The sequence below is a fragment of the Spea bombifrons genome, chromosome 8 (genome assembly GCF_027358695.1).
Source record: "Spea bombifrons isolate aSpeBom1 chromosome 8, aSpeBom1.2.pri, whole genome shotgun sequence".
Classification (NCBI taxonomy): Eukaryota; Metazoa; Chordata; class Amphibia; order Anura; family Pelobatidae; genus Spea; species Spea bombifrons.
In genome coordinates, this window is record NC_071094.1 from 36,367,474 (window position 1) to 36,383,166 (window position 15,693).

The following is a 15,693-nucleotide window of genomic DNA, read 5'->3' on the forward strand; positions in this document are numbered from 1 at the left end:
ACATTTGTTTGGACTTTTCACTGCCTAACACAAATCTTCTTAAATGGCCACAGCAGTAGTTACTATATAAGGGCTAATGCCAAGTTAGGCAGGGATTTACTGTTGAAGAATGATGTTATCTATGTGCACAACTTGCTTTGTAAACACACCTTTACACAAGCAATTTAGCAAACATTCTTAGCTCAGTAAAGAAAGGGACACCAAGGAGAGGAAAGAGGGGCAAAAGGGGTTTGGTCCCAAAGAACATCAGTTATGTAGTATGCTAAAACTCCATTGTGCACGGGATTTCCAAGCCATTAAACCAGCAATAGAAGCAAACAAGGTGGTAAGAACAAAAAATTTAACTAAACAAAATATGATACAATATAGTATATCTAAATACATCTTTCAAACACTGGCTAACATGATAATATATTAAATGGATTACCATTTACCTAACATTACCAGATAAGTATCCATCTGTATTCCCAATGACTGTGCATGCGCCTACCGACACCATGGGCTGCCAAATGAGAAACTTCCACTCAGATTTCCATAGGAAAAAACAGTAAATAAACTATAAGGGCTCTATACATTTATGTATTACGCACTCTTCAATATAGCCTTCATCACTGCTGACTCTAGAGCAGGAACATCAGACATCCGAAAAGAGACAGCAGCCCGTCAGGAGAAAAGTGAAAAAAAAAAAACTATATGTTTGTTAAAATTATCAACTTTTTATCAAAAACAGTCTCCGTGCTTGAGTGAACATTAGCTGAATGTATAAGGGCCCCTTTGTATGTTTCCTTTTTAATGAACACATTAAAGTATTAGTGTACTGATATTTCACTGGGTAATCACAGGCGCGATACTCAAAGACTTGCATTCTGGAAATTCTGGTTAAATGGTAGAGGTTTGGTACCATGACAACTATACCTTTCGGCATCTCTGTTCCTCTGTCACAGGAGAGGACACTGTTACAATAAAGAAGTGAGCGGCACTCAAGTACGTATTTATGAGAACTGCTGAGTTTCGGGCCTCGATGGCTGTGGGAGGTTGTAGACATAGGAGCTGTTGTGGTCTTGATTATTCATAATGAGTTTGATTTTCCCTTGGAAAGTGCACATGATAGCCCTTCTGAAGCTGTCTGACAAGAAGAAATAAATCACAGGGTCCAGACAACTGTTGAAGGTAGATAAACACAACACTAACTCATTGGCGATATGCAGCGTCTGTTTCCAGGGCAGGCTGGAAATGACTTCAATCTGGGCTAGGATGTAAGGGACTCGCACAACGTGGTAAGGAACAAAGCACACAATGAAGATAACCAAGACAACAAAAGTCTTCTTCATTGCCCTGCTGCTGTTCCTTTTTGTTTGTGGCTGTGTTCTTCCCAGGAAGGCAAGGTGGAGTTTGGCTGATATTTTTCCATAAAAATAGACAAAGAGCAATAATAGAATGAAAAAGACGATCACTGCAGAAAAATTGATTGCAGCTCCAAGGTGCCCCTTCTGCTTGAAGTGGAAGCATTTATGACTGCAGGGTTCATTGCTTTTCTGTTCGAAGAGAAATGGGACTATGGAGACCACATTAATTAACCAGATGACTTGGGTGGCTCTGGTGCTCCATGAAACACTATGGATTTTGAATTGTTTCAGAGGTCGTATAATCTTAAGGTAGCGATCAAAGCTGATCAGGCTCAGGAACATAATACTAGCATACATGTTTAAGTAGAAAAAGGCACCTATGATCTTGCAGAGGATCAAAGGGCCGTCATTGTTTTGATAAGCCACTCGGAAAGGTAGACAGAGCGATAACAGCAGGTCAGCCACTGCCAGGTTCCTCATATATATAACCATGGAGGTACATCGTTGACTGTTTGCCCAAAACACAAAGAGGGCTAAAGTGTTGCTCAGTAAACTGACACCGCACACGAACGAGTACATAACCGGAAGTATGTCTGAGAGGACTCCGTCATGGATAAGGCAGACGTTTACATGCAGAGCCATGGACACATTGTATTCCAACATATGCAGCTCTGTCGTCAAGGAAGCTGGCAACGTTGTTAGAGACTCCATTATGCGCCTGGGAAATTAAACAAAAATACATATTTTAATCACTACTATGACAAACAGAATGTCCTATCTGAGAGAGATATCAGCTGTTATGTAAATCATTCTTGTTAGGTGGAAGTTATGTGCAAATCTAGATAACTATAGTAGAAAATAAAACAATGAGCAATGAGTGGTATTGTGTTCTGTGCTTTATACACGATACGTTATTATTAATCTGTATTCTCAACATACTGGAACCTTCCGGACCAGGTAGCAATTTGATATTTCGCAACGAAACCAGAGTGGAAACCAATAAACTGAGACACTTTTTCTGAATGGTGTGTATTCAAGACAGTGTGTTGTAACTGCAATGTTTTAGCCAACTTACCTAACCCAGTAGCTACCTGGTCTTGCAGTTGTAAAGATACAGTACATAGTTAAGTTGGTGAAAAAACATCCACCAAGGTCAACAAAGAACCATCTTATGCATTTCCCAATAAACCCACGATCAATACCTTTAAATCACTATGTGTACCCCTGAATACCCTTCACAGCCAAAAAGCCACCCAGTTCTAAAAGGTCTGCACATTACTTGTGGTGAAACTATTGAGTTTAAAGTGAAGAATACATTTATTTTTAATAATGATGTAATTGTAGCTCCACTTGTTATCTGCTCTGTCTGACGTCTAATGGTTTCCTCTACAAGTTCTTCATATGCATGAAGCACCGCTTCTCGGGTTCTCCGGGTCACAATACTCAATCTCCAGATCATGGGAGGGGCATTAAGCCTCATCCACAACTGCCCTACACCCCTCCCACCCCTATGCAAATGTATCCCCCTTGTACGGTAACCCCACCCACTGCAAAGCCACTCCCCCTCTGCAGCATATATCAAATAGATGAAAAGCGTTCCAATGATTATCTTCTGGGCATCAAACTGCATTATTTTCTTACATTCTCACCAAGTCTTTTGCCAATCACTCTAAATATTTGTTTCAGACCATGACTAGCTTCCCAATTCACAAACTATTAAGGCATTAACATAAGTATTACAAACACCCACCAGCCGTATCAGTAGTATCTGACGGGTAACATACTGTATATAAAATGTTTTAAGGCGTAAACTGGCCCATGTCTACTAAAGTAGCTTCAGCTGTTTAGTATCTAGGCTCAACTTAAGAAAGCATTACCTCCACCAGGCTCTTTTCCAGTTTATAAAACACCTGTTGCTGTACTTTGGGTGAGGAGCACAGATCCACTCTTTTATTTCCTTATATATTATATCCACTCTTTTATTTTCTTATATATTATATCCACTCTTTTATTTCTCTATGTATTATATCCACTCTTTTATTTCTTTATATATTATATCCACTATTTTATTTTCTTTATATATTATTTCCACTCTTTTATTTCTTTATATATTATATCCACTATTTTATTTCTTTATATATTATATCCACTATTTTATTTTCTTTATATATTATTTCCACTCTTTTATTTTCTTATATATTATATCCACTCTTTTATTTCTTTATATATTATATCTACTCGTTTATTTTCTTATATATTATATCCACTCTTTTATTTCTTTATATATTATATCCATGCAATGTTTGATTGCTCCAAAATACAACAAAAAAAATCAATGTTGCCTAACTACGCTTTTGGATTAGGAATGCGGTAAAAATATATATATATATTTGGCTTTAAATATTACATAGAATTAAAGTTAAATGTCGATAAACACATTTCTTCCAATTTTTTTGTTTCAGGATCTTTTATCATTATGTACGCATCATAGGTATGTACAGCATTTATTTTTCGTTAACGTGGGTATTTCATTATTATTACACGCAGTTGCTGGCACTCCAATCGGTTTGCAAACAACCTGTATATTATGAATGGATATCTGAGCTGCTTTGCAGGTTGGAGAGTCACATGAGTTGTGTTAACCCTTTAATCTAACAACTCAAATTTTAGTGAACGGACCCCAAATAATCCACTTTAACTGTTTTACGCCCCTGACTTCCAGCCGATGTGCAAACGACACCCAAAAACAGTAATTCGCAAAAAAAAAAGCAAAAACACAATTCTTAGAGGATCTGCAGCTTCCGTTTGATCTCCCTCTCGCCATCTATCTATCTAAAGCTTGGATATTTAACTCATTAATTGCCCCATGCAGTTAGCTTTCCCAGGATATTATATTTATCAATCATAAATTGGCATCACCTACATTTTTGTTAAATAGGAAATGATGTTGAATAAACTTACTGTTCTTCTCCCAATTATGGGAAACCTCACTGTCCTGGAGATTCGAGGAAACAGTCCCAACAGCTGCAGAGTTTACAAGTCTGTGAGAAATCATTCATCAAATGGGGTTTGTTTTCCTGCGTTAGTAACTAGTACTTAGCAAGCACCACAAAAACATTTGCTTGCGGCACTCAGTAGTTACAGGTTTTACTGGACGGGACCGATAGCACTCCAAAATATTTTTTTTTAATTAAAAAAATGTTTATAAAATTGCAATAATTGTGTGTTTTACATCCACCAGCGTTAAAGCCAGATTTTACATGTTAGGTCGGTCATGTACAACTCAGAAAGTGAGGGCCATGTTACTCCGAGGGAAACACTGGTGGGCTGCGCAGCAGCAAAACACTATCCAGTATTTTTTTAATACTATTAAATTGCTCGCCAATGATTTTCAATTAATAAAATACAGGTGTTTTGGAATACATTTTTGGGGTTCCTATAAATACTTATTTTCCTATCTTTGATCATTATTCCCCCTCCCCCCCTTTTCTTTAGAGCAGAAGAAACTGTGTTTCCTCCTCTTGTCACCTTGACCTCACTGCTTGCTCTGCAGTACTGCTTTCCTGATTACACGTGTGGTCGGTGGTAGGAGAACATCAGAAACCCCAGCACCACTGCACAGTGGCTCTAAGTCTAAGTGCCTCCATCAGCCATTACCATGCCTTCCCAGAACATATCCTTCTATCTTATTATTTATTGTTTTATATAGCGCCATCATATTCCGCGGCGCTGTACAATGGGTAGACAGGACATAACAAGTAATATATGAGGAGGGCCCTGCTCAAAAGAGCTTACAATCTATCGAGCATATGATATATGTGTACAATACAAATGTGATTTGTACGATTTTACGGTAATATAACATATGCGTCCTGTAGCTCACAACAATTTTGTGACATTTCTTTTTTTTTTATTATTTTTATACTAAACATTATCTCTGGTGTTTTATGTTTGAAATTGCTGTTAATAGCATTCTAGAATTTATAACTGCTGGCAATGTCCAATCTAAGACATCCAACAAAATATTGCTGACATCACAAATGACATCATCACGAGTATGGTATAATGAAAATAAGTAAAGTACTCGCGAACATAAGGGGTCTATTGACTTAGGGCTGCGTTGGCCCAAGCTCCACAATAAAAATTCACAATTCTTGTTTTGGGGTATATACTGACGTCTTAGGTGTGGCATCTCAGCAAATCTAGTTGAAGTTCTTCACCACCAGAGATCCCAATGAGGACCTCTGCCGATCTGCTTAATGTGGGATAACATGTAGGAGATGAGAGATGCTGAGTAATTATCGATTCTCCAATCTACTTAATGCTTGTAATCGTTTATTACACAAGATAGTTTTATGGACTGGGATTTTTTAATGATATGGTTACAGCTATTACATCCACTGGAATAATATCTCTAACACATAGGGAAAACCAATAAACAATAGCTATAGGAAATAAAGTTTTCTTATATATTACATTTTACATATTTTACATACGTCTCACGCTGCCGTGTATTGATGAATCAGGGCTCTCCCTATAATGCCCTAAACCTCAAACACTGGGGACACGATATATTGTATAGGGTCCTCAGAGTTGGGGGTTTAGGGCACAATAAGTGCTTATTTTAATATGAAAAGGTGGAAATGTAAATAATACTAAACAGTTGTCTATCACAAAAACTAGTTCTAAAAATAAGTAAACTAAGACTTTTTCACAAACTAGATTAAAACAGCAGAACTTCCAAACCGGTGCTTGTAGTTTACTACGTCTTATTGTCCCATGACTATGAAACTGCTTGGAGGCAACTGGGATACAGTAAAACACAGATACTAAAAACAGATCAGATTCAATCAAAGACCATTATAGTCTGTTTAACCCTTCAAGTGCTAAACTAGAGAAAAGAGCATTGGGGGTAAAGGACAGACACTCACCTCTAGCAGTCATAGCAGCTCTTTCTCCTTGTGATTGTGTGAGGTTCCTGCTGTAAATGACTTGAAGATGTGATGAGCAGCATTTCCCCACAATATCACCTGCTGTTCTCCATCTGATGACGTAGAGTTTTGTGATCCGCTCCTTTTTTGGGTCAGAAGGGGCGTGGTCACTGTACTCTTTACATTACAGGAGGCTGACCCAATACTTATGGAAATTGATACACATTGCAACACCAAGCTATGTAATGTTTACGTCCCCTGTATGGTGATCATAGACAATGAGCTGACCCTGACACTCTTTCAATATTAACCCTTTAATAGCACAGTGTGAAGATTATTTGTAGTGACTTGCCAAAATGTGCTTGCCAAATGGCTGTAACACTGGTCCTCTTGGACACCTTGACCTGTCATTATTTTAAGATTCCACTAAGTGTATCACTTATACTCAAACAGATAAAACTGAGAGTTTTATATATGACCACAGCAGCTGCAGACTGTGCAACCCTGATAATCTGCCCCTTCAGCCTGAGACCCTGGGGCAAAAACCCAAGACTCAGAGTCAAACCCTGAGAGTTCCAGGGCAGGGTGGTGATTAGTTTAATTTATTGTGTGAATTAACTGTTTGAGCACAAAACATTGCACTTGCTTTTGGAAGTTAAGGGGTTACCATAAAGTGTCCCTCCTTATAATAACAAATTCTGATAAAACTGATTTCCCCCAAAATAAGGTAAACTGACGGTTGTATAACAAGGACACTTATTAAAAGGTGGGTTATTTAATTGAACTCAGAGGGTTAACTGGTACATATATCAGTTGAGATGTAATTGTACTCAAAATACCAGTTATATCAATAGTTTTATACCGGAACAGATATACTCAAAGAGTCAAATGAGATGATAAGTACATATTTTACTTTACTGAGAGGGTGGTATAAAAGTGGAACAGCCTCCCAGTAGAGAAGACAGCTGTTAACACAGTAAGGGAATTTGAACATGCCTGGGATATGCATATAGCAATCCTGAATATTACAAAAAGACCAAGAACTGATTACGCATAGAAGAGCAGGTAGACTAGATGGGCCAAATTCCGTGTTTTCTATGTTTCTATGTAAAAAGGCTCAAACTTTTCTGTGCCAAATGGGTGAAGAATATATTACAGGATGCAGACGTAGCTCACCTGTTGTTTGTGAAGTGAGAACTGTTGATAACTTTTTTGCTGCACCTATAACCTCTTTACCACTGCATTTGTTATACGATTGGCAATGGATAATAAAGGGTTATAATATACATTGATTTACATAATGCTGGCAATGATATGGGACATTACATATTAGATAGTCAAGGGTTAAGGAAAGTGGCTACTAAACAAGTATTTGGCTGTTATAGTATCCATTGTTTTTTGTTTGTTTGTTTCGGTTTCAATTTGGCACAACAATTGTACATTTGGTACACTGTAAAATATTTTGACTCATGAAAAGAATTCTCAACCAGTTTGGGCCGCATGTGTGTTCTTTAAATCCAGGAAATTGCAAACTGGAACATTACCGGTTTCTAGCATTTAGTGTGGTCATTTAACCCATGTAGCGCCGGAGTTCAGGGCACATTTTTCTTCTTGGGAGATGGACAAATTTCATAACTTTGTATATATATATATAATCTGACCTGTGTGGTAGCACAGATATTTACTGCCCCATATAATGGTATACCAGCAAAAAAACAAAACAAAAGTAATTAGTGGTAAATAAATCATTTTTGTTTCTGGAAACAGTTTGATATTTTTACTGCTGATGTTATATAGGCTGAGACATTTCACACAGAGTCTCGAAGGGTGAAACATCATATTCCAATCACAACTATTTCATGTGTGCGTTAAAACTTTGTTTGATTGATTGTGCTGAAAACATAAATTTCCAAATGTTAAAGGCGCTGTTCCGAATTCAGTTGTAATCTAGTGTTCTAGGGAAATAACCTGTAACAGATCTGTCATTTGTATTCCTTCTTATGGAAAACTTTTAAGAAGTGAATTCATTTTTTAGGACAATCATCTTTCCATGCCTAGCAGTCAAATGATTAAATGTAATTTATGAGATGGGTTTGGGCATTCAAAATTACCGGTACTAGGAATTGTGTTTCTGATGCTGGATTTAGTTGCAAATGTGTTACATTCAGAACATTAGAACAATTATATAATTTATGTTCTCATCTCGATCTGTGGGTTTAGTCCTCAAATAGCTTCATCTGGCTTAAAGAAGAAAACATGATTGGGGGGTAAGAGAGAGGGTAAGGGGCTGAGGGAGTGAAAGAGCGTGTAAGGGAGTTAGGTAGGGACTCTGTATGAGTGTATGTTAGCATGAGTGTGTATGTGTAGTTGTGAGGGGTTTGCACGTGTGTTAATGGTGTGTGTTAGGATGTGTGTGTATGTGTAAGTGTGGGTGTTAGCAAAAGTGCCTTGTGTAAGTGTATGTTAAAATGAGTGTTACAGCAAATGTGTGTTACAGCTTGTGTTAGTGTGTAAATATGTGTGCCATTTAATACGTTACTTGGGGGACAAGTGGTCAATGGGGCCACTTTCTTCTAGGTCCAGAAGGTTCCAGTTCTCCCCTAGCAGCCACAGAGACTGGTAGGGGACAGCTGAGGGTGCTACCCTGGGCGAGGCCTAGGGCACTGCCTAGCCAAGATATGTCTCTGTATATGCATTTATAGAACTTGTCTAGTAAACTTTTTTTATGTAAATGTAAGAGCTGTTGGTGGATGATCACTGACAGTGGCTGACTTTTTACATATATAAACATGCATGCATGCAAATCCCAGCCTGCCTGTACCCTTTCTATTCATTCAGATTCTAGCTCTGAAATGACCATTCTTTTAGTATGTAAAGTATTATTAAGATTCTTTACATTCTTGTAAGAAGCACAGAAGGTGGGCTTGAGTCAATTGGATGCAAACATAGTTTAAAAAAGAAAAGTGTGCACACTCAGCTGTTCCTTGCACCTGGTCTATGTCTTCTCACGGTTTTGAATGCACTAAATAGGCAGACATTCTATTGTTACAGTTGTCTTCGTAAAGAGCCCAAGTTCACAATACACAATAGAAGATGACTATGTGCAAGCAGGAACCTCAGTGGGAGGAAAAGGAAAATGACTTTGCGCAGTGGTGACTGCACACAATGCCCCATGACCTTTCAGTATAGGAAGTAAAGATATGCATTAGAATGCATAAACCATTAATTCACTAGATGCATTAATGTGAATACCTACCTACATGCTTTATACACAGCTAAAATGTAATAATATATGTACTTTACTATTATACTATTATACCTACAAAGATATAAGTCAACAAACAATACACAACATTTAACCCCTTCACGACAAAGCCCATACATGTACGGGCTCACAATGCGTTGTCATTAATGGGTTTAAGGACAATGCATTGTGAGCCCGTACATATACGGGCTTTGCCGTGAAAGGGTTAAATAACCCACAGGACTGTGATTCCCAGATTTTAGCTCACAGTTCCTATTATGGAGGGGAAAAAAATCTCAATCAGCCAATCAGACTAGTATCGACCTAGTCAAGATCACAAACATGAACCAAGTTTCATCTGAATAAGAGAACCAACAACCTAAGACATAATTGATTGAGTTTACTGAATGACAGATCATAAATGTCATGTATAAAGTTGACTGTGAGAGCGCGCAACATGACCATCAATGGCCTGACCAACTACAATATATACAGGCATGGCATTTGTGTACGGTGTGGACTCGCCTTTGCACTTTGTGAGACCGCACTAGCAAAGAAAATTGTGATCTTTTCCCTTCTAATAGATCACAGTATATAGCACTGTAGCGCTGACACGAGAGCCGTTGTGCCTCTGTTTCATCTATGTAGCTACAACAGTGTTCAAGAACATATATGTTACCATACATTCTGCACAAAGTTCTTTGCCTTTTGATTACTTTCCATCTAAAATCTGTTTAGAAACCTAAAATCACTAATAGGGGTCTTTGGGATGTCTTTAGAAGAAAATAAGTTGCGGATAAATTATCAGGCTTTAAAAAAAAAAGTGAAGAATAATTAGTTGCAAAATTCCTTTAGTAAGCCTATTTGTTACAGATGGTAAAAAAACAACTGCTCCCCTTAGGAATGATTATATATCCAAGAGTGCTTTTGTTACCAAATGTATCAGTTCACTTTAGTCTGTCAATTCTAGTTTTGCCGGACCCTTTGAATATATGTATTGGAAGTTATATAAATAAAACATAATATTAAGTCCAGGGTTGCCCTGTCCTTGTCCGTATGTTATTGTTGTAGGTGTATCAGTATACTTTGTGCACACGTCTGCCCCCTAGTGTCACCTAAGAAACATACATATCATATAAAAGGCAGACTGCACTGAAGATCAGCTTAGCCAAGTATATACAGAAACAAGCTTTTTTTTTATTTTGCCACTTAGGGAGACAAAAACCTTCACGACTCCAAAAGTCAACCAGATTTCTCCTTGGATCAAGAAGCTCTAAAATATTAATGTTTATTCATTTATGTATTAACAGGAAACACCATACAAAGAAGCAACAGCATGAATGACCTAACACTGAAAACATTTTTACCCCACAAAATTATGATGTGTGCCTTCCTGGTTCCACTGTTTGAAACCTTTATACTTGGGTGATTTGGGTATCTCTTGGTGCCGTGTAAAGCATTTTTTGTTTATTCTTTCTTGTTCCAGATAGCCCAATGGGAAGCATTCATAGTTAATCTGTGGGGGTAAACTGAGTTAAAGGGAAATAATAGGTGAATGAAGGCCTGTAGCCTCACCAACGTCAAATAGTTCTGCACCTCATGACTTGTGCAGAAGTTCCCATATGGTCTAGCGGTTAGGATTCCTGGTTTTCACCCAGGCGGCCCGGGTTCGACTCCCGGTATGGGAATGAAGGTTTTTTTTTTCCTCTCTTGTCTTGTGGCAAATGAATTAAACATTATATATATATTATTATTATTATTATTTTATTATTATTATTTTTTTTTTAAGAAAAAAACATTGTGTTGTCAATAAACTCCATGCTTAAATTTTGATCGACAGTTATTCACAGTATTTACTCATTATTTAATAACAGTGAGAAGTCACAAAACAATCACCTAGATTGTTTGTCATAAATGAGGAAGATGGAAACATTCCAAAATGCATTGCATTGTGGGTTGTTTTGCAACTTCATTTCAGTAAACTCGTTCCTTTCTCAGCTGAAGCCACGGTGAGATTTTTCTGAGGCTATGGCTTTGCCAATGCATTGCCTTATGGAGGAATCATTACTCACAGCCTGCATGAACCTCGGTAAAAATTTAATTCAGCAATGTCTTCAACAAGAGGTTTTGTCCTTGGATGGCTCAAGAGATGTATTGCATGGTGCCTGTCAGGCCCTTTCAGAAGCAATCCTGAAGAGTGTGCAGCTCCGGATATTAGAAGATGGATGTGTCACTCAAAAAGAGATCCTTTCTTTTGCATGCAGAGAGTTGGCTAAACTCATAAAAACTCAATGTCCACGTGGCCCAGGTGAGATGTCCCGAATGGAGGGGGAGCTAGAATACATGCTATCAGAAGGCTCTTTGGCTACCAAGTTGTCAGAAGTCATCAACACTCGAGAACTAGTGGAATGTGTGTGTAGTCGACATGAGGCTGGGCTGAGGACAGTGCTTCTGACAGCCTGTCAGTGGCTGATGAATGACATAAAAGCACTTTTCTTATGTGAAGAATTCTGGAGCAACTTCTTTGGTGATGAACATTTCGTTTGTGTAGCTATCTACACACACCTGAGGCCTCTACTAAGCACCATGGTTTACCAGATCAATATACGACCTTCTAAAGCATGGGAACAAACTCATCTTACTGGACGCATTGCCATCGAAGGATCCACCGCATTTCAGGAAAAAATGAATAATATAAGATATAGCAGAAAAGGTGAATACACAGAATCATTAAGTTACAATGACTCCTGTATATTTCCCAATTTAAGCAAAAAGGGATCGCAAAACTTCTTTAGTGAGCATGAAAAAAAACAAAGGTGGCACACGGATCAGGCAAACTATATGAACCAAAGTCATGATTTCAAAATGGTTATTAATGACAGAGAAGCCCAGATCAGTTATGTTATTGAGTTTTTGAGCATTGAACTAAAGCAAAAATATTCTCCAATGGTTCTAAAGCTGTGGTATGTACTGATTAACACTAATGTATTTGTTAGCAGTGATTTCTATAAGGAAAGAGTGTGTTATCTCATTACATTTGGAAGGCATCCAATGAACTCATTTGAATTACTTAGCTTAGATAAGAGTGGGGACAGCTCTTTTAAAGCAGACGTAACAATAAGAGAAGTGAGTCGTCCAATTTGGCCCAAGGATAAATCAGTGGTCAAAAGACTGTTTAATGATCCAAGATCTCAGGTAATTGAAGAATCTCAAGACAGGGGCAACCAGTGCTTGCAGATATGGAGAATTGGTTCTAAGAAAACCGATAAAAGATACCCAAAAGCAGTAAGTGTTAAATCTGTAGAAGGCAGAAATGTAAGCGTACAAAGTCATGAACGAAATCATACAATGCATGCAAAGAAGACCACTGGATGTTTCCACTTCTCTAAAACCAAAGAAGGCATAGATGAATTCTGAATATTACATATTGTAAAACATGATTACTGTTATATAGATATGTAGAGTTTAACGTGACTGTTGTTCTTTTCTACTTGAATCAAACGAATTACTCAAATTCCACAGTTGGGTTCTTTGCACATACTTGTGTAAGAATAAAAAATATATGATGACTGGTTTTAATACAAACATTGCAATATTCAGCCTTTTAGCCACTGCATTCCTTCCTGACCAAGGTTGTCCAGACCTGTATTCATATTCAACCATAGTTCCCAGTTGCTGCCCTGCGTGGTGCATTTTAACTTCCTAGATATTCAGATGAACTCTCATCCTACTGAGATGGCAAGTTGGCCAAGTAGGAAATGTAGGTAACTCATTATATTGTGTTTATTCTCAATGGCCATTTCAATCAGCTAAACATGTAACATACATACAAAACCAGTAACCATATTACCTCCTTACCTTGGGGCACTTTTGAAAAGTCTGCACCACAAAGCAGCTTCAAAACACAGCTGTCACAATATCTTATAATACTTCTCATTGCCTTATAATAGGGACACCAAAATTCATCTTTAACATAGCTCACCTATGAAATATATGTACTGTAAATTAATATTACACTAATAAAAACACTAATATTATCGATGCAGTCTGGATCTTTTATATTTATCCACAATTAAACGGGAAGCCCTTGCATATAGCACCAAACTGGTTAACACATCAGCGTGAATTAGAATGTTAGCTAGATTTATGACATCAATTCCATCATGGCATGATCAGCAACATTTAGCCCAGGTGGCATTAAGAAAAGATAAATGGGGTGTAGAAATAACGTTACCTAAAGCCCTTATTAGTCTAGGCCAGTGGTTCTCAACCTTCCTAATGACCTCCAACCATAAAATTATGTAATTATATATTGTGAAATATGTGTTTTCCGATGGTCTTAGGCGACCCCTGGGAATGGTCATTTGAATCCCAAAGGGGGTCCAAGTAAAACATGCAAAAAACCCCACAGAGTCTAACCTTTATTTAAGCTGTAAACACATTTCCCAAAACCTTTGTGATGTTACCCTGTTCCATTTTGTTATAGATAAATGTTTTGCCCCAGGCTTTTTTCGAAAGTTTTCGATCCAAACAACCAGCTAATCAGGTTTAATGCAATTCTTCTTCTTCTTCCTGTTGGTGCTGTAATTTCACGCTCTCAATAAGTTATTCTTTCTTGTGTGTGACGATTTAGATACTTTCCACTAAGCCTGGCGCAACTTTATAGTGAACCTTACAGACTGTAAAACAGTGATGCCTTTTATCTATTTCAAGCATTCACGTCAAGGTATGGCAACATGCATAATCCACTTGAGTAACTCTTTAATCCACTTGAGTAACTCTTTTCTCTCCAGTCACAAGTCGCAAGGTTGATCTATACTATTATACATAAGAATCCTTCCAATCCTTAACTTTAACCAATAGAGCATTAGAAATGACTGTATGTAATTCAACATCACATCAACAAGATGGTAAATTAATCATGTCACATGTATCAATGTGTTTTGGATGTGCTTCATGCTTTTACACAAGAGTTGTCATGTGTAAAACCGTGAATGTGAGAGGAATGAGATCTACAATGGTTTAAATTCATAAAACCTATTTTCATTGCTTTTTTTCTGCAATATGAAGGGGATGTCATAGGGTTTTACAGACACCTTACAAGATTCTCTACTAATCCTTCATCCTCTACAGTGTGGAAGTTGAAGATTTTTATGATTTACAGCTACCATTAAGTCTTGCTTGTCTTGTATGAATGGGTTAAATGTGTATGTGGGATATGTTTTTATCTCCAAGTGCCTTGTTGCAAAAGAATCAAAGTCCTCCTGGACGGGGTTGTCTCTTTCCTGACCTCTGTAGAAATAATACATAGCAGGAAAATAGCAGAATGTACAGGCCGACTAGAAAGGATTTATGACTATTATGGTATCTCTTATCACTATATGTCTGACTATATGTCTGGTCTCTACGTTCATTAAATAGGATTTATGTATCTACGCTAATCTACGTGTTTATATTTGGTAATCTGCATCCTCAGATATCTAGTTTGTATGCTGACTGACTTGCGTTTGTTTGCCTATACATTGTTAAAGAATTAAGGAGTGGGGGGAGAAAAGACTGCGGACTGGACTCTACCCTGTGTACTCTTCAATAAGGAAGACCCTGCTTATTCAACTCATTGAACCGGTGGTGTCAAACTTCTTGCTGACATTCACAACAGATAATGTGGTTAAATGAAATGTTATGTGTCTATAAAAGGATTTTTTTTAAGATTGCATTGTGTATGAGATTGTAAGCTTGTGAGCAGGGCCCTCTTTGCCCAATGCATCAGTTCTTCTTCGATTCACCCAGCAATCTCCTGGTCAAACCCGGAGAGTTCCCAGGTATGATCATGAGTGTGCAAAAAGATTTAAAGGTGAGAAATTCTCATAGATGAGCCAAAAGCATTGATGGATAGATTGATGGGTAGATTGATGGGTAGACCCATTACCATCAAAATAACCCCACAATCTATATATTGCTTGAAAGCTTGAAGATTCCAAATACACCTACCTCACTTAGCTCTTCTATGGGACCAACAGGCCACAGCAACTATGAATATTCCAAGAACAGAGAATTTTTGGATGAGGTTTCTCAACCTTTTCTTATTCCAAGCATACTTGAGTATGGACACTGAATCCTGGCCAACTTGCAGAAAGAAAAAAAATCAATGTTTCATATCTCCTGAGCACAT

The 15,693-nt window shown here is 37.7% G+C and overlaps 1 protein-coding gene and 1 non-coding gene across 2 annotated transcripts; one reads left to right on the plus strand and one right to left on the minus strand.

Annotated features, from left to right (window-relative positions):
* Positions 1–992: 992 nt before the first annotated feature.
* On the minus strand, positions 993–6,385 carry LOC128503864 (probable G-protein coupled receptor 34). The gene is made up of 2 exons (XM_053474059.1): positions 6,278–6,385; positions 993–2,064 (listed from the first exon to the last, which is right to left on the minus strand). Exon 2 carries the CDS (start codon positions 2,055–2,057, stop codon positions 993–995), a length of 1,065 nt encoding a protein of 354 aa, XP_053330034.1. The 5' UTR covers positions 2,058–2,064; positions 6,278–6,385.
* Positions 6,386–11,137: 4,752 nt separating this feature from the next.
* On the plus strand, positions 11,138–11,209 carry TRNAE-UUC (transfer RNA glutamic acid (anticodon UUC)). Its single transcript has one exon. It is a non-coding gene; the product is annotated as a tRNA-Glu (tRNA).
* The last annotated feature ends 4,484 nt before the right edge of the window (positions 11,210–15,693 follow it).